Here is an 18,993-nt window from a genome sequence, read left to right as displayed (position 1 = left end):
AAATTAAGCTTTGTTTGTACGACTGAACTCGTTTTGTTTGCTCAGGGAATTTTCAAGTCTGGTCTCTGTGTTTGATTTTAACAGTGCAGTCTAGGGGTGCCTGGGTGGCTCAGTCAGTTGGGCGACTGGATTCTTGGTTTCAGCTCAGGTCATGATCTCATGGGTGTGGTGGGATCAAGCCTCACATTGCTTCGTGCTCTGCAGGGAGTCTGCTTGAGATTCTCTCCCTCTGCCCCTCCCTGTGCTGCACCCCCCACCCCGCTTGCTCATGCACACTCTCACTTTCAAATAAATAAATAAACTAAAAAAAAAAAAACAACACAGTGCAGTCTAGCTGTGGGAAACAGGATTGAGATGAATAAAATATGGTATAACACAAGATAGATTTGGATTTAATAAAAATCCAAATTTTTAGATTTGGCTGGCTTTAAATGCAGTAGGTATTGTCCAAATGCCAAATTACATTATGGAAATACAATACAAGCCCACCAATGATTTATTTTCGAAATTCTAAATCTGAATGCTATCATCAATTTACTCTACATTATTTATTTTTTAAGATTTTATTTATTTATTTATTTATTTATTTATTTATTTATTTATTTATGTTAGTGAGAGAGAAAGAGAGAGCAGGAGGAGGGGCAAAGTGGGAAGGAGAGGGATAAGCAGACGCTGAGGAGAGCATGGAGCCTGACATGGGGCTCCATCCCAGGACCCTGAGATCATGACCTGAGCCGAAATCGAAAGTCCGAACTTAACCGACTGAGCCACCTAGGCTCCCCTACACTATTGATCTTACTTGATGCAGCTTACATGCATTGATGTTGCATTAATAACTTGAAAACAAGTGCAATTATAGAAAATCAAGAATAACTATACTCTAATGCCAAATGCAAGATTGTGCAAAAATTCATGTCCATCTTAAATTCCAAAAAAGGAATAATATTATTTGGTCGTAATGAATGTGAAACTTAGACTTGTCACATATCTAGTTTTCAGAACCCTGTAACTATAGAAGCATCAATCCTTTGGTGTTGCTGGGATATTCACTTTATACCAGCAGACCAATTAAAACTGTTGCATAGGGGTGCCTGGGTGGCTCAGTGGGTTAAGCATCGATTCTTGATTTTGGCTCAGGTCACAATCTCAGGGTCATAAGATCAAGCCCTGCATAAGGCTCTACATTCAGCGGGGAGTCTGCTTAAGATTCTCTCTTTCTCTCCCTCTGCCCCTCTTCCCACTCTCTTTTTCTCAAATAAATAAATAAATCTTTAAAAAAAGATAAAAATCTATTGCCTTGCAGTTGGTTACTAAGGGGAGGACTTTAGATAGTGCCCAAATTCCAATCCAGGTAATGGAGATCTGAACACTTTGCATGTCACCACTGATTATTTTAATAGATAGCAAAATGTGCAAGGTGCTATTTCAAAAATTAGTCCCATACTACATTTTTTGAGTAATTTGAACTTGTTTCCTAAATTCTGCTGAAAATTAGTTTATATTTGCAGCTGTTTTAGCATTATTTTATAGCTTTGTTTTCCCTGTTGCTCCACATTTTGCTATTTTGAAACCTTCACTTTTCCATATGTCATGGATAATGGCCAATTGTGTTGCCTTCTGGTGGAAATAAAGATAAGAAGTAAACAGTTGCTTTCCTAACAAAAGACTTGATTACATCTGAGTTGATTTTACCATAGTATTTTCACTACCTACTGTTATTTTGTGTCACGTTGGGGACATATGGTACTCCTGATTTTGATGACCTTTCACTCCATTTTAATGGATGGCAACGTGATGATAGCCTACATTAAATTTCTAACTTTGGAAGACTTTGGCACAGTGGTTCCCAGACTGGCCACACATTGGAGTCACCTGAAAAATACTGATGCCTGGGTCTCACCCGTCACCCAGAGATTATGACTTAGTGGGTCTGTGGTACAGTCTTGGTATTGGGATATTTAAAACTTCCAAATGATTCTAATGTGCAACCATATTTAAAGAGGTACCACTTAGTTTAGAAGAAATATTCCCAAAAGCTAAGCCAGAGTGACTTAGTAAAAAATTAGAAATATTACAGTCAACACGACACTAAAACTGTTATTGGTAAAATCTAAGTACTATGCTACTTCCAGGCAGTGGTGTGCTAGTAAGTAGGTTTCTTGGTTGTTCTTACGCTTATATAAATAATATTCTTTTTTTTTTTTTAAAGATTTTATTTATTTATTTGACAGAGAGAGAGTTAGCAAGAGCAGAAACAAGCAGGGGGAGTGGGAGAGGGAGAAGCAGGCTTCCCGCTGAGCAGGGAGCCCAATGTGGGGCTCGATCCCAGGACCCTGGGATCATGACCTGAGCCGAAGGCAGACGTTTAACGACTGAGCCACCCAGGTGCCCCTATAAATAATATTCTTAATAAATTTAGCCACATTGTGTGCAAATCAGTATCAACAGCTCTGAGATCTTGTGAATTCTCTTCATTTTGAGGTATAATAAAATCATGTATGTTACTAGGTAAATAATAATAACAAAAGACATTTCTCTAATGCTTTTCCAATGCCAAGGACATTACATATTTTTATTTATTTATCCCTCACAACTCGTTGAGGTATGTTCTATTATTATCCCCATTTTTACAATGAAGGAGCTGAGGGACAGAGAGGTTAAGTTACTTGCCCAATGACACATAGCTAGTAAGCAGCAAATTGGAATTTGAACTAGGCAGTCTCATTTAGCCCCCATGTTCTTTCCTTCTTTCTTTTTTTTTATTATGTTACGTTAATTACCACCCCATGTTCTTTCAAAAAGAACTTTTGGTTCTATCAAGAAGAATTGAGAATCAAAATTATATTCCGAGGTGATTTTTTGAATACTGCAGAACTCCAGCTCCCTCCCCCACTTCTGGTTGTTTGAAAATCTTTTTCAAATCTAGCAACATGTAGCACCTGCTGAAATGATCATTTTGTCTTTCTCATTATCAGTGTAGTTCCACTTTTCCTGTTACAAAAACAGAAACTGCTCTTGACTTTTGTATAATAGAGCAATTATGTTTATTGAGGAATACATTTTATTGCAAGTCGTATTACTACAACCTCTAAAAATAGCACCACAGTTTTAAAACTCTCCTTTTTTATGGGATTATCTGGCTGGAGCCAAAAAATAAATAAATAAAAAACCACACCTCGGTTATGATGCCTCTCAGACACATGTTGATTAAATGCCCAGGGGCAGAGAAGGACTTGCCAAGTATAGCTTTAAAAAAATTTTTTGTTGTTGTTTGGAAATAACTTTAAACTTGCAGAAAAGTTGCAAGAACCAAACTGTTACAAAGAAAAGACATATAGGTTCTAGTCAGATTTGTCTATTAAGTTTTACCTCCATTTGCTTTGTCAGTTGCTCTCACTAATATGTATGCACACACACAAATACACATAATTTTTTTCAATTTTTAAAAGTAAATTGCATATATTATGGCCTATTACCTCCAAATACTTCAGTGTGTATTTCCCAAGAATAAGGATATTCTCTTGCATAATCCCAGTGCACTTCTAACCTAATTTGTCATCTGTATTTCAACCTCTTTTTTACTGGATTTAGTCATCACATATTTTGAATGTAATTTAATCTAGAAAATTTCTACAGAGCCTTTCTTTGTCTTCTATGATGATGACATTTTTGAAGAATTCGATCAACACCACCCTCCTCTTTTTTGATAGAACATTCCTCATTTGGAATTTGTCTGATATCTCCCATGATTAGATCCAGATAGGGATTCTGGACTGAAAAACTACGTAAGTGATGTTCCTTCTCAGGGTATCACATTTGAAAACACATGTTCTTCTGCCCCTCTTTGGTGATGTCAGGGGTGATTACCCAGTCAAGGAGTTGCCCAATTTTTCACTGCATAGTTAAACTATTATTTCTCCTCATAACTAATGAGCAATCTGTGAAGAGATATTTTAAGACCAAACTAATATCCTTCTCCTAATCAAAATTTCCCTCTAGATTTAGCATCCACTGGCAGTTCTTGCCTGAACTACTGTGATAGTTGAAAAATGATGACTTTCCATTTCTAGCACTCCTTCCACATATACCGGTCAGCCCATGGCATTCTGCTATAAGGAAGACTCTTCTCTTTCTCTCTATTATCATTACAGATTCATGGGTCCTTATTTTTCCTTCAATGGCTTATAAGTTATGATTTTTTTCTCAATTATTTTATTTTTCAAATTGTCTCAGTCTAAACCAAGGGGAACACCTCCAAGCTGGCCTCCATATTTTGGCATGCTTCTATTATTTTTTTAAACACTTCCTTACTTTCTGGTATAACAAGATATTTCAGGCTCATTTTGTACCTACCCTGACCCCACATTGGAATTAGTTGTTTCTCCAAGGAACTCTCATTCCTTTTAGTGGGGAATGACATTGGACACCAAAGTCTGGGCGGTAGGTGGACTCATTCCTTCTCAGGTGTCATTGCTTCTAAGCTCTTTGGGCAGATAGATCTGGGAAATATATGGGTGTATATACACATACACATAAATACATGTGTATATACACACATAAATGCATGCAGATATGCATGTACAATTACATACACATATGCACATATATACACATGCCTTAGAAACCACAAATTTACATCTATTCCAGTCCATTCTCACACGATTCTTTCTTGCCTCCCTCATTCCATATTTGTATGTTTCTCTTCCACAGTGCAAATCCTGGCCCCTAACAACATCAGCACGTTTGTCATTTGCTCAATCATACAATACATCTGAAAGAGTTTCATTATTACTTGGGCACAGTAGTCCCTATTCCTGCCTGTCAAAAATCAACTAGACCCAGTAACTCAATGCCCAGTTATTTATCCAAAAGGAAGGAACTCATATGTCCACCAACAGCCTTGTACAAGAATGTTTATAGCAGCTTTATTCATCAAAATATGTTTGGCCAAAATGTTTTGGCCAAAAATATTTGGCCAAAAACTGGAAACAGTCCAACTGTCTTAAGAGAAGAATGGATAAGTGAACTGTGATATATTCATGCAATAGAATACTACTTAGCAATCAAAGAGCAAACTACTGCTGCATGCAACAATATGGATGTATTTCAAAACCACTATGCTGAGTTTAAAAAGGCAAACAGAAAGAACACATAATGTATGACTCCATTTATATGAAATTCAAGAACCGGCAAAAATAGTCTCTAATGGCACACTTTAGAGATTTTCCAAGAAACAGGCATGTTTCTAATAGACAGGTGTGACCAAGGAGACAAAATAGAGTAAAGGTTTAGCAAATGAGCTCTCTTCATTCTCTACCACTTTGGGACTTTGCACAAGTTATTCTATACTGTTTCCTCTTTTATAAAATGGGGATAATAATAGTATCTACCTGATAGAGTTGTTGTGTGAAATTATATTAAATATGGCAACATGGCATGAAAATTGTCTGGTAGAAAGTCAATGAGCTTGGCACACGGCACACATATAACGTTCGGTAGCTGTTAGCATCAGTATAGGACCTGTGTTCATGCGTTGCCCTATACAAGTATACTGCTGGTCCCTCATCACTAACAACACTGAGGAAAGCAATACAGAAATATTCAGTAAGAAACCATCGGGTTTTCCATATTCTTTGACTTACTAATCCCTCTCCTGGAAAAAGTATTCAGCACAATCAGATATATACATGAAGGCAATTTTTGCCAAATAATCTGTGATAACTCCAAACTGGATATAACATAAAAATAGAACCGTTATATTATAGAATCATAATAAATTATGGTATAGCACCTGTTGAAATGTGGAAGAATCCTTGTTAAAGTCACAAAAAGCAGAACGTAAAACAGTATGAGCACTGCGGTTGCAGATGAGTATGATCTGTTCACATGTGCAAGTGATGGCTCATACCATGCCGAATGGGAGCAGTTGTTTTCCTCTCCAGGATTTAAAAAAATCTCCTGGTTGCCTTTTCATTTAAAAAATGTATACTTTTTTTGAGTTAAAAATAATATTATCTGTATAAAAACCTGCACATTAAAGTGTGATTTAAAACCCAAATGATAGAAACCGAATGACTACTTCATCTGGTGGAGGTGGGACAGGGCAGGACACTGACTGGGAAGAGGCATGAGAAAACTTTCTGGGAGTAAGGAAGTGTACCATTATTTCGATCAGGATGTGAGTTATAAGGGTGTGTGCATTTGTCACAATGGCTTGAACTCTACCCTTGATATCTGTGCATTTCACTGTCCATAAATTACGCTTCAATTTTAAAAAAAATTGGCTGGAGTAGAGGCTGCCCTTTTAGCTGAAATAGAACTCTGATTTAAAACAGCTCCTTCTTGTAGTTTGTCTCACTTCTGATCCTCCTCCCCACCATGCTGGGGCTACTCAGATCAATACATTTACTTCCTTTTACTATCCAGTTACTTGCTTTACTATCATTTCGATATACAAAGTACAACATCGGTTAGAATTTCACAGATAACTAAATGACATTATCAACTATTTAGGTCTGGCCAATATACATACTTTAATAGAGTAAGGAAATGCATACAAATTGAAAATATTTAAACAACACTGAATTTTAGATTAATCCTCAGTTTAGGCCTTTACCTATTTGATCTATTAGGACAAAAGCAAAAACAAACAGATAAATTGCAGAGTAGTCGGGCCTTGCCAATGAAAACCGTTGATTTCCAACATCAAATGATCAAATATCACTTCAATGAGGAAATAATTTTCTCAGGCCTTCTCATAAATTCTGGTGCAGACCACGCCCTTCATTTTACATTCCTTAAGAAAAGAGAGATTCATTGAGTATATAAAACTCAAACTAGGAACAGCAAATTTGCACATAGCAACAGAAAATAAAAACAAGCTCATAAGATTAAGCTTAGAAAGGAGTAGAACATCAGTATGTCAGTCTCTGACAATTCGGAATTATGACATTGAAATAGGAGAAACAGTTTTGAAGTCAATCTATGTTACTATGGAAGAATTTTCTTAAAGTGGCAAGTTTTTATGCATAATTTGTGTGCATTTAAATCTAAAAGTGGATTTCAAAACTATATGCATATATGCATCATCTGAGGAGCATTTAAAAATACTGATGGTTCCTTCTCCCCCAAGAGATTTGCATTTAATTAATCTGTGTCGGGGGCCCCATATCGGTATTAACTCCCCATGAAAATCTATTTTGTAGCTAGGGATAAGAACCTCTAAACTAAAGGAAAAAACATTTAAAATAACATGAATCTATATTCAATGTATGTATTAGTAAGCACAGAAGCTAAAACTTAAAAAAAACGTTAGACGGCATCTCATGGAACCCTGCTCATCATTCTTTATCTGCTGACTAAAAGGTCTCCTATGAGCTGAGCTTAAATTATTGACATGGTGTAGTCCAAGTTACTTCGGATTCTTGAAAGCAAAACACTTAGATATCTACAAATATTCTATAATTGAGCCGTTCAGGGTTTGTTTTGCTTTTAAAACTTAGACTTGCTTTTCTCTTTGTGAGTCCAAATTGGTAAGATTTATCCATACTTTCTTTGACTTTGCTGTTATTTTTAGGTGTTGTTATTTCTAAAATAACAAATGGGCTTTGTTATTTCTAAAATCTTGGACCTATACTTAAAGTACTGTAGATGAGTCTCCATGGTTGAAATATCATCTAACTATTAGCTCTGACTTTATCCTTAGCCATTCTTATCCATTGGTATTGCAAAGAAAAAAAGAATATTTCGAAAATAATATAACCAATTTCTCTATTTAAATACCATTATTTTTGTATTTAGAAGTGAAAATACTCTTACCACTACCATTTTCCCATCCACCAACTTCCTTTTTATTGTCGTCTCCTTGCCATCCCATTTCTGCACTTGATTCAATGAGCCTCTTGACAAGGTTACAATGCTCTGCAAAGACAAATTCACATAATCAAGTTGCTTGGACTTTGGTTGATTAAGGAAGCAGTTCATTCAGTATCGAATTGTTTTCATAATAGCTGTCTCATGAAGCACATTCATTTTCTATTTTATTTTATTTCATTTCATTTTATTTATTTATTTTTAAAGTAGACTCCACACCCAACATGGGGCTCGAACTCACAATCCTGAGATCAAGCAAGGCTCCCCCAAGGCACATTCATTTTCTTTTTTTTTTTTTTTAAGATTTTTATTTATTTGAGAGAGAGAGCACACAAGCAGGGGGAGCGGCAGGCAGAGGGAGAAGCAGACTCCCCACTGAGCTGGGAGCCCAATGTGGAACTCAGTCCCAGGACTCTGGGATCATGACCTGAGCCCAAGGCAGACACAACCGACTGAGCTACCCAGGTGCCCCAATTTTCAATAGAATGGGGTAGTCTACCCTTATGAACACTAACAAATAATCCTCTCAAGCTGGAGAACGAGCCAACTTTGAAGAGAAACATTAAAATTTACCTTTGTTTTCCTGTTGTCAGCTGTGGTTTCTTCAAATTCCTGACCTAACTTAAAGGAGATCTCTGTATTTTTAAACGTACTTTCAGTTCTTATAGTTATAATATCCCCTTTCTTGCTGATGATCACACGGGGTTTGGCCAAATTTCCCAGTTTTCTGGTGGCTAACCCCACACCTGTAAATCAAGATAGTGTTAGAATTACGTCGACAAAGAGAGGTACCTAGAGAGACTATGCGTGGCCGCATTCTACGCTCAGGTGTGGAAATGGCAGGTAGCATCAGTGGGTACTGAGGGCCTCCTCCCATGTTTCACCACCTCATGGAAATACATGTCCATCGACTTAAATATTTTAAGTTTTATTATTACAAGAGTAATGTCTGCAGATTTTAAAGATAAACGTGTTTAGCCTAAATAGTGCAAGTCATCCCCTTTTACCACATCCCAATCCCACCGTCTTTGAAAATCACCAGTGTTTTGTATGAATCATTCCAGACATTTTAGTTTTTACATATAAATATTCTAGGTATTTTTAAAATGCAACTATGACAGATACATACTGTGCTATGAATTTTTTCTCCTCAGTAATACATTATGGATATAGAAAAGAACTCTCCCCACATCCTTTTCTTTTTTTTTAAAGATTTTATTTATTTGACAGAGAGACACACAGCGAGAGAGGGAACACAAGCAGGGGGAGTGGGAGAGGGAGAAGCAGACTTCCTGCGGAGCAGGGAGCCTGATGCGGGGGTTCGATCCCAGGACCCCAGGATCATGACCTGAGCCAAAGGCAGATGCCTAATGACTGAGCCACCCAGACGCTCCTCCCCACATCCTTAATAGAATCTTATTTCTGAAATTTTGTTGTGGCCCCTAAGTTTACTTATTTATTTATTTATGTATTTATTTAATTTTAAAGATTTATTTATTTGACAGAGAGAGACACAGTGAGAGAAGGAACACAAGCAGGGGGAGCGGGAGAGGGAGAAGCAGGCTTCCCGTGGAGCAGGGAGCCCGATGTGGGCCTCGACCCCAGGATCCTGGGACCATGACCCCAGCCGAAGGCAGACGCCCAACGACTGAGCCACCCAGGCGCCTCGGCCCCTAAGTTTAACTGGTAGGAAAAATCTATCCATCTCCTTTCAAGATCTGTACCATTACACGTAATCATAAATAAACTAATTTTTTAAAATTTTCTCCATCTGAAAAACAAAACAAAATTAGACTCTCAAGTTTTATTACTAAAACTATAGAAATACAGGGAAAAGGAGAAATGTCAAATGAGAGAAATAAATGAAGGAAAAACTACTTTCATATAAATATATGAATATATATATTATATATAATCTCTGCAGTAGAGCCTTAGAATTTACACTATACCAAACCCCGAAGTGATCTTATGCATTCTAAATTTGAAAAATGACAGAATTAGGGAGTCCTTCATCGAGGCTCTTGTATTTTGCTTCTTCCTCAACTGTAAAGTCAAGTCCATAAATCTAACCAACCTCATAGTATGGATTTATACCCATAAGGTCTCATAGTTTCCTAGGCAATATGACATGATTTTGCTCATTTTACCTAAAAATACAACTCTTCTCATGAGCTTTCTGAACAGGTAAGTAAAGTTACAGGCCCTTTGTCAAGCATAGCAACCTGGGTCATTGGCATCACTTTCTATTCTACTTAAATAGCTCTGGAAATTTCCAAAGATACTTCATACCTGTTGTGCTCATATCAATGTGGAACATTCTCTAGAAATAGTATAAAATAAAGTTGATAAAACTATTGACTGGATTTTCCATCTTCATCCATGGCTCCAACTCCAGGAAAGTAGTGTAAACTTCTGGTTTAGCTAAACACCAAAATTTTAAATTGAGGCTTTCTATTAACTTCAGTATTTTCAACTCCTTATCTTATGAGCACTTCAGCTTTTATAAAACGAACCTTCAGGAAAGCCAGAGGATGGGTTGCCTAAGCCTCTAAGATTTCTTTCCTTTAAAAGCAAAGCCCTACTGATACGAAACCACCTTTGAAATCAGTGGAGTTCCACGCAATTAAGCAGCTCTTAGGTTAAAATCTATTAAAATTTCCACGAATGAAGTGCAATAAACTATTGGAATGACACAATAGAAGTTTAATTGCAGAAAAGGATTGTACTTGAGCCTCTGCAAACTTCCCCAGAGTCCTGGAAAAGGAGTTAGAAGGAAATAGTCATGCAGCATTTGCAAAAAAAGGATCTTCCCAACCAGAGCTACAAGGAACATTTCTTACCCAGAGCTTTCATGTAATCATCAAAGTTCTCACTGGAGACAAGTTTCCAGGTGCCCAGGAATTTGTTGCTCATTGTGATGGATGAGAATTCAACACAGCTCTAGGTGAGATTCAGGAGACTCAAATGAGATGCTGACGCCTCAGAAGATTCTTTTCAAAGATGTCCAAAGCATGTGACTCTCACAGAGACCCAATGGGGAAAAGCAGTGTCAGGACCAGGCAATGAATCACCCATTAGGACAAAAGAAAGCCCCACATAATGTTTCCTTTAGTCTCCAAAAATTTTTATAAAGATCAATGAGAGTACTATTTGAACCTTCAAAAAAATTTTTGGTCGATCTTACATTTTTAAGAAGTGCTTAGTCTTTAATGCTTTGGAAAAGACTCCATGAATTGAATCCTATACCAGACTAAATTATATGAGCATGAATGAGAGCGTGTGTGTGTGTGTTTGTGTGTGTGTGTGTGCGCGTGCGTGCGCGCGCGCATTCAGGCATCTTGGTCACTCTCAATCCTGAGTCTGCACAATTAAGAATTCTTATTGAAAGAGAAGAAAGAGAGGAAAATGTCCATGAGTATTGTGATAACCGCCTCAAATATGTTGTGGGAGAGAAATGCAGGGAAGCAGTGTGAGGAAGTATTCATAGGTAAGGGAGGCTTGGCATAGTTCACATATCCCAGGCAGGCAGAGTAGGCAGACAATACGGTCAGTCTATTACAGCAGAGCACAGAAATCGTATTCATGGGACGGCTAAGAAGGAGCACTAGAACACGATCTTTGGCCACAGCAAAGATTTTCATCTAAAAAAAAAAAAAAAAAACCTTAAGTCCAAATTAAGCAGGTTCTTAGTTGATACAACAACTCTGAGTTTAAGCCCTTTAAAATAAATCTTCAGTTTTATAAAGAGAAGAATTTTCTATATAAATAATACTAATGTATACTAAGAGCTCATTATGGGCCAGTCACCCTGCTAAGTGCTTATTATGGATTATTTCATTTAATTCTCTCAACACCTCCAAGAGTTAAGTACTATTATCACATCCATTTACTAATGAGAAGGTTAGGTCACTTGCTCCCAAAACTTGAATGAGGAGAGGCAAGGTTTGAACCTGGCATTGTTCTCCAGCCTGGACTTGGGGCCATTATCTCACCCTGCTCCCTTCATATCACATATGCACAGTGGCCTTGGCCAAAGGTCAGGTGATACTGATACATCACCATGTGACTAAATAGAGCTAGTCCTTTCTGCCCTCAGATCAAGAGAGGTGAAAGTCAAGAGATGAAGCATCCAGGCTACAGGTACCTCAGAGCCCCAGTCTTTGACCAGGGGGAGCAGACATAAAACCACTTCAAATGTAAGTGTTGCTCTTGGGAATACCTTCTTGCCGCCATAACTTTTCCTAGGGGTTTTCTATATTGGCATCAGTCCTGACTATGAGATAAGTGATATTACTAGGTTGTAAATATTTGTACACAGGTTGGCAGTCTTCACAACAATGGGATATTTTCCCATGATCATAACAGGTTCGCTCATAACAGGTAGAATTGCTGGCTTTCTGGGCTCAGGTTACCAATGTCATAGCTGAGCCAGAACCATTGCATTTATGTCCTTAGGGTCCAAGTTGGGTCAAAATATGGAATCATATACCATGAGTCCGAGTCTCACCTTACATTACTCGTGCATGGATAACTCAAAGTGGGAATGAAACAGTGACTAGAAAAATTCCTCAGCTAATCTGCTAACCCAGTCCTAGACCCAGGAGAATATAACTGGAGGAAGGACATTGTACTGGGATAGAAGAAACAGCTATTTAAAAAAAGGGCTTTGGATTAGAGAATGTATTATTTTCTTTTTTTTAAGATTTTATTTATTTATTTACTTACTTACTTATTTATTTATTTGAGAGAGAGAGAGTGGGAGGGAGAGGGAGAGAGAATCTGAAGCAGACTCCACGCTGAGCACAGAGCCTGACCCAGGGCTCAATCCCACAACTGTGAGATCATGACCTGAGCCATGACCTGAGCCAAAACCGGGTCAGTTGCTTAACTGACTGAGCCACCCAGGTGCCCCAAGAATGTGTTATTTTCTTATCCAAAACACTTAATAAAAATAAATGATGGTATCACTTGTGTCCTCAAAAATATTTTTTGTGACCAAACTTTATTGAGAAGTGTAGCATTCAACATTTAGGTGTTTTGCCTAAATCTGTGAAGGACTCTTAAACCACCCCACTTGAGCTGAGCCCTTGTATTCAGACTGATATAGGAGAGCTGTATGAATTTTCAGCAGTCCCTGTATTGCACATAGGAATAGCTGTGGAGTTAAAATATAAACATTGAGCTATGTACTGGCAGGGCTTATAACTTTGAAGCAATTTTAAATAAAGAAAAGAATTTTCTATTTTAGCTTATCAGCAATGTACCCGACTGCTGGAATGAACCAGATGTATTCAGACAAAGGTAAAATTCTGCGGCTCACATGTGAGTCAAAGGCACAGATCAGGGGCGCCTGGGTAGCTCAGATGGTTAAGCGTCTGCCTTCGGCTCAGGTCATGATCCCAGGGTCCTGGGATCGAGCCCCACGTCGGGCTCCTGGCTCAGCGGGGAGCCTGCTTCTCCCTCTCCCTCTGTCTCCCCCCTTGCTCATGCTCTCTCTCTCTGTATCTCTGTGTCTCAAATGAATAAAAAAAAAAAAAAAAAAGGCACAGATCAAAGCAAAGAGCAAAGATCCAGACTGAACCAGGCTTGACACATTAAGTCACTCCTAGCTAAGAAATTCATCAATATCCTAGTGAAAAACAGTGGATAATAAACACCAGAACCATATTATAACTAGATACATATATTTAGACTTGAACTAAATATTTGTAAAATGGATATACAATAGTCTGTTTACAATATGGATTCACGTTTCATAGATTTATTGCCTACGTAAATTCTCATGATAAGGGGAGCTACTTGAATCATACAATGAAAAGAACACCCAGAGGTCCAAACAAAATAAAGCAAGCGTGCTCTATATAGCATGTCATGTAAATATTCCTCACATATTGTCTTCAAGCTACATCCAATTATATATTTGGAAAAGTGATAGCCAACCATCCCATAGTAAATGAACAAAGACTTCATGATCATCCACTTGAGTGCTGAAGATCTGATTCCATTCCTTTCATTCATGTAATTGCAAAAATATTGACAGCCTACTAAGTGCTAGGCACTGTTCAGGTTAAACATCATTGAACAGAATTCCATACCCTTTTGGAACTTACTTTCTCAATTAAAATTATTATATTTGTAAAATAGAAACACTGTGATCATAATTGGTGGCATGAAAAGCACAGCAAATAATGTGTCACTATAAATAAAATGGTCATTTTTTAAAAAATAACTGAATAAACAAATATGGACTTTAGAATTTTCACTTCCTTATGATAGATGAGGAAATGAAGCTAACTTTCCAACTATGACATCTTAGAAAAAACAGATGATTTTTTTTTTCAATTTTTCAAGGCATCAGAGAGAGAAAAAGGCAGAGAAAAATTAAGGGTCTAGAATTTGGGTGAAAAAGGCAAGGCCAGAGAAAACAGTCCCAAGTGGACTGCTGTGGCTCTAGGCATTTATGAATTCTGCAAAAGGCAGATGAGAGGCAAAAGTCTGAGGAACGTTTATGACCGTGTTATAAGGTTTAGGGGAACAATGAGGGAAAATTCCTGGTTAATCAACACGCTTTGGTTTGGGACTTTGAAAGATTGCAGCATAGGGAAAAAGGTGAATTAAATAGGCCCATGCTAATAGCAATTCAATTCTTAAAATTAGTTTAGTGTGATCTGGACAGCCAGTGAACCTAGCTACCAGTCAGAAACAAACTCTCTCCAAAAGAAGATAATGTCACCATAAATCTAAATTATTTCCGCAACTTTTCATCTACATTGTTAATCAAAAATAAGTAGGGGGACACCTGAGTGGCTCAATCGGTTAAGCGTCAGACTCTTGGTTTTGGCCCAGGTCATGATCTGGGAGTCCTGGGATTGAGACCCACATGGGGCTCTGCGATCAGCATGGAGTCTGCTGGAGATTATCTCCCTCTCCCTCTGATGATCCCCCCGTTCGTGCATGCTCTCTCTCTCTCTCAAATAAATGAAATCTTAAATATGTAAATAGAGCAAAGAGATAGGAAAATATGCTCAAAAAGCAAAAGAAACAGGAGTCCACAGAACTAGATGATTGACAGAGCAGGTATTAATAAAAACAAGCATGTTATAGAAAACATCATCAAAACCGACAGTTTTTTAAAAAACTAATAAAATTGAGGGGCACCTGGGTGGCTCAGTTAGTTAAGCATCCAACTGTTGGTTTCAGCTCAAGTCATGATCTCAGGGTCGTGACAGTGAGCTCCGCATTGGGCTCCCTGCTCTGCAGTGAGTCCGCTTGGGATCCTCTCTCTCCCTCTGCTCCCCCCGCACCTGCCTTCACACTTGCACGTGCTCTCTCTTCCTCTCTCTCAATAAATAAATAAAATCTTTTAAAAGGAAAAAGACTGAGAAAATTGGCAAACTTTTAGCAAGATGGACTTAAAAAGAAAGAAGGCAAAAGTTATTGATTGCAGGAATAAAAAAGGGCATATCAGTATATCCTAGTTATTAAAAATTATAGTTACATAACTTACAGTAATTAAAAAGATCGTAAGAAAATATGAGCTACTTCATGCCAATAAATTTTCAGATTCAAAAGCAATTTTATAAATTCCTTAGAAAACACAATTTACCAAAAATAATACAAGAAGTAAAAATGTGATTACTCCCAAATACATTATTATTGAATCTATAGTTAAAATTTCTCTCATGAAGATACTCCAGGCCCATAAGCTTCACTAATGAATTCTTACAAATATTTACAGAAAAAATGACACCAATTTTACACAAAATCTCCCAGAGAATAGAAAAGAAAGTACTAATTTCCAACTTGCTTCTACCAGGGTCTTTGCACATGCTCTTCTCCTTTCCTGGAATGTCTAACCACTCCCATATGGTTAATCCTTAAACCTCAGCTCAATCATAGTTTCCTACCTTTGGGTTGACATCCTTTAGATTTCAACTCAATCATCTTTCTTAACCTTTTTCTAGTATAACATCATTGAACAGTTACTGCAATGGCAATTTTTATTAATTTTGGATATCATTTGATTAATATGTATATCACCCACTGAAGTCTTGATTCCATATAAGTGGGGACAACATATGACTTTCCTCGTGTAGTATCCCAAGTCCATAACACCATGCATGGACACAGTCAATAAATATTTGTTGACTGACTGAATGAAGAAAATATAAGATTTTCTACTTATGGGGGTTATTGTTTGCATTAACTCATATAATAAATATTGTGAAAGCATCTAAAATTAGTGCTTATGATCAACAATATTATTCTCCTAAACTTTCTTCACTCTTCTACCTCCCCTGCCTTTTCTTTCTTTCCTTTTTCATACCCACTGGAAGCACAGAAAAGGCATTGCCTGTGGGTCATATCTAAGTGTGAAACTTAATCACAACACTCATTCCTTCATTTGGTCACTCTTTCAGTCAGTGGTAAAAGCAGAACATGATCATAGTATACCACTAGGAAAGCGTATGTAAGGTAATTCCAAGATTCATTGCACATATTCTCACCTGCATGCATGCAGACAATTACTCAAGACAAACTGATTGAACTGAACTAGCAGGGAGGGAACATGGTGAGTGAAGAAGCAACAGTTCCTGCCCATATGGGCCTTATAGTCCAGTTAGGAAGATAGACATTAAACAAACATTCAGAGACATATTAGAATATTCAATTGTTATTTTCCTTTTTTCCCAATTATTATTCTCTATCATTTGCAGTTGGAGGTAGTGAGGATACCATTAAAGAGCCAATGAAGCATTATTATGTAGAAAGATCCCTTATGGAATTGTTTAGACAACAGATGCTGTGAGACTGATGATCTGATTTATCTTCAGAACTCAGCCACTGAGGCATCTGGTGCCCCCCAGCAGCTATTTGACAGAAGGTGACAATAGCACTTCAGGCCAGATATCTTCCTATTACAGGTTTCTAGTGTTTTTCTCTACGTTTAAGAATACTGTGATTATAGGGGCGCCTGGGTGGCTCAGTCATTAGGTGTCTGCCTTCGGCTCAGGTCATGATCCCGGGGTCCTGGGATCGAGCCCCGCATCGGGCTCCCTGCTCTGCAGGAGGCCTGCTTCTCCCTCTCCCACTCCCCCTGCTTGTGTTCCGCTCTCTCTCACTCTCTCTGTGTCAAATAAATAAATAAAATCTTTAAAAAAAAAAAAGAATACTGACATTATAGTTGCTTTCTTAATGCAAATCATGTCCTAGTCACCAGTGGATATTTGACCTTTTGGTTGCTATGGTGACAGTTGCTGTGACATTTATGCTGCCCAAAGGTAGTTAATAGCTTTTCTTTTGTTGAATGTCAATAAAGAGAGTGAAGTGGTTTTTGATTCATCCAAACTATGCATTTAGCTTTGTTTTTACTAGACTCCAGGAGATATGGCTTCTTTTTCAAAATCTAGTCTAAGATTTCAAATCATTATTCCTAATAGAACACCTGAGAATTAGAGTTCCTCATTCACTGGGGAGGAAATAGAAGACAATTTCTGCATTTCCATTTCTTTTGTTAGTCATTGTAGCATATACCAAGCTGGCCACAGTTTTTCTCCTCTATTTGCATTTTTTCCCTCTTAGCGGGAAAGTGACATTCACAGCATTAAAGAGGCTGTAGCATAAAGAGCCATCAGAAATACTTTTTAGGACTCAGCCATCTGCTCCCTTACATCTAATGGGAGAAAGGAATCCCTGAAAAATAATTCACTTGCAAAGCATAGTGAGAAGCGTCTGTGTCTAGCTTTATTTCATAAAGAACAAATATAAACTCATAAAAGTTGAAGTGATTTTCTAATTGTGTGTTATATAGGTAGCCTACTTTATTTCTTGATTATATCTTATAAATGCTTTCAATAATTGAGATGGTAAAAAGGCCTTGAGAGAAAACATTACACACACGTACACACACACACACACACACACACTGTATTTTCTCTAAATGTTCAATTGAGAAATCTTAAGACTTTGGCATTAGGTTATTTCCTGATATCTTACCCTAATTTTCCATCTACACAACTCTGTCAAGTAGATAGACTCCATTTTGCAAAGGAGAAAACCAAAGTGGCTGAGCAGCTCGTGCATGCTCACATAGGCGTCCACAGCGGAAGCAGGATTCAAGTCCTGCTCCGACTGGTTCTCAAACCCCATTCATTCCACTTCACTGTGGTGTGCCTCTGGGGTGACGGACAAGTCCCGTTCTAGCATGGGGTGGTGTCTAGATGGTTCCTCCCCAGTCTTGTGCCTCTCCAAAAATTACACAGGCTGTAGATATCAAACTTCAAAATGGATGAACTATATTTTTCCTGAACTTCAATTTAGAAATCTTAACCTGTAGCTTCGGGATTAGGTTATTTCCCGATATTTCATCTTAATTTTCCATCTATTTTTGGTTACTGTCTTTGGAATAGTCAGTTATCTTGTTATGGCCAGGGAAGAAACGCATGGACTTTTATGTTTATTGCATTTTTGTGCAAAAAGTATGACAATTAAATACACTAAGAATGTTCAAAGCAAATAATTTTGTCAGTGATTTACTAAGTAGTGTTGGGTAGCAAAAAAAGAAATCTGGTGAATTATTGTTTGGTAGTAGTATTAATCATGATTTTAGTATGACTGATCTTCAGATAATTAATACCTTCCCACAAACTTCAGTGTGGATTTGGAATATGATGGAATTTGACTTACTACTAAGTCATTTAGGTTAAAAATATTCAAAAAATAAAATATATTTTCCTGTGTGGCTTATAAAAACTACTCTCACTTCCTTTATTTCAAACCCCTTTGGAAAGTGAATAAATAATGGCTTTTTATTGCTCAGGTCACTATAATGAAAAGTTCCATTATTTCCAACACAAGTTAACAAATGTGACGTGCTATTATATAATTACAGATAGATAATGATAAATCCAGTACAACTTGACAAATACGGCGTGTTATCATTTACTTACAGATAGACAATGACTTTTGAAGTCAGATATACCAGGAGACTGATCATGTGAAAGTCTTTAGCAAAGACAAATGATTCTAAGTATAAACTTCAGTGAATTTTTTTTACTACAGAAATTTTGACATGAGTTGACTGAGAATAAAAGTAAAAGCAATAGGGTTTCAAGATGTCGG

The 18,993-nt window shown here is 37.5% G+C and overlaps 1 protein-coding gene across 1 annotated transcript; it reads right to left on the bottom strand.

Annotated features, from left to right (window-relative positions):
- Nucleotides 1-6,514: 6,514 nt before the first annotated feature.
- Nucleotides 6,515-11,166, bottom strand: LOC118541220 (myelin P2 protein). The gene is made up of 4 exons (XM_036100823.2): nt 10,713-11,166; nt 8,446-8,618; nt 7,819-7,920; nt 6,515-6,796 (listed from the first exon to the last, which is right to left on the bottom strand). The coding sequence occupies exons 1-4, from the start codon at nt 10,783-10,785 to the stop codon at nt 6,746-6,748; spliced, it is 399 nt and encodes a 132-aa protein (XP_035956716.1). The 5' UTR covers nt 10,786-11,166; the 3' UTR covers nt 6,515-6,745.
- Nucleotides 11,167-18,993: the final 7,827 nt, after the last annotated feature.

This window comes from Halichoerus grypus, chromosome 5, assembly GCF_964656455.1.
Source record: "Halichoerus grypus chromosome 5, mHalGry1.hap1.1, whole genome shotgun sequence".
Lineage (NCBI taxonomy): Eukaryota > Metazoa > Chordata > Mammalia > Carnivora > Phocidae > Halichoerus > Halichoerus grypus.
Note: the sequence above shows the minus strand (reverse complement) of the source record. Positions and strands in the feature narration are given on the sequence as shown.

Coding starts and splice junctions, on each gene's coding strand:
- LOC118541220 (XM_036100823.2), bottom strand. CDS start 10,785: ATGAGCAACAAATTCCTGGGCACCTGGAAACTTGTCTCCAGTGAGAAC. Junction 7,921..8,445: donor CTGACAACAGGAAAACAAAG/GTAAATTTTAAT, acceptor TTGTCTTTGCAG/AGCATTGTAACCTTGTCAAG. Junction 6,797..7,818: donor TGGATGGGAAAATGGTAGTG/GTAAGAGTATTT, acceptor TCTTTTCTTAAG/GAATGTAAAATGAAGGGCGT.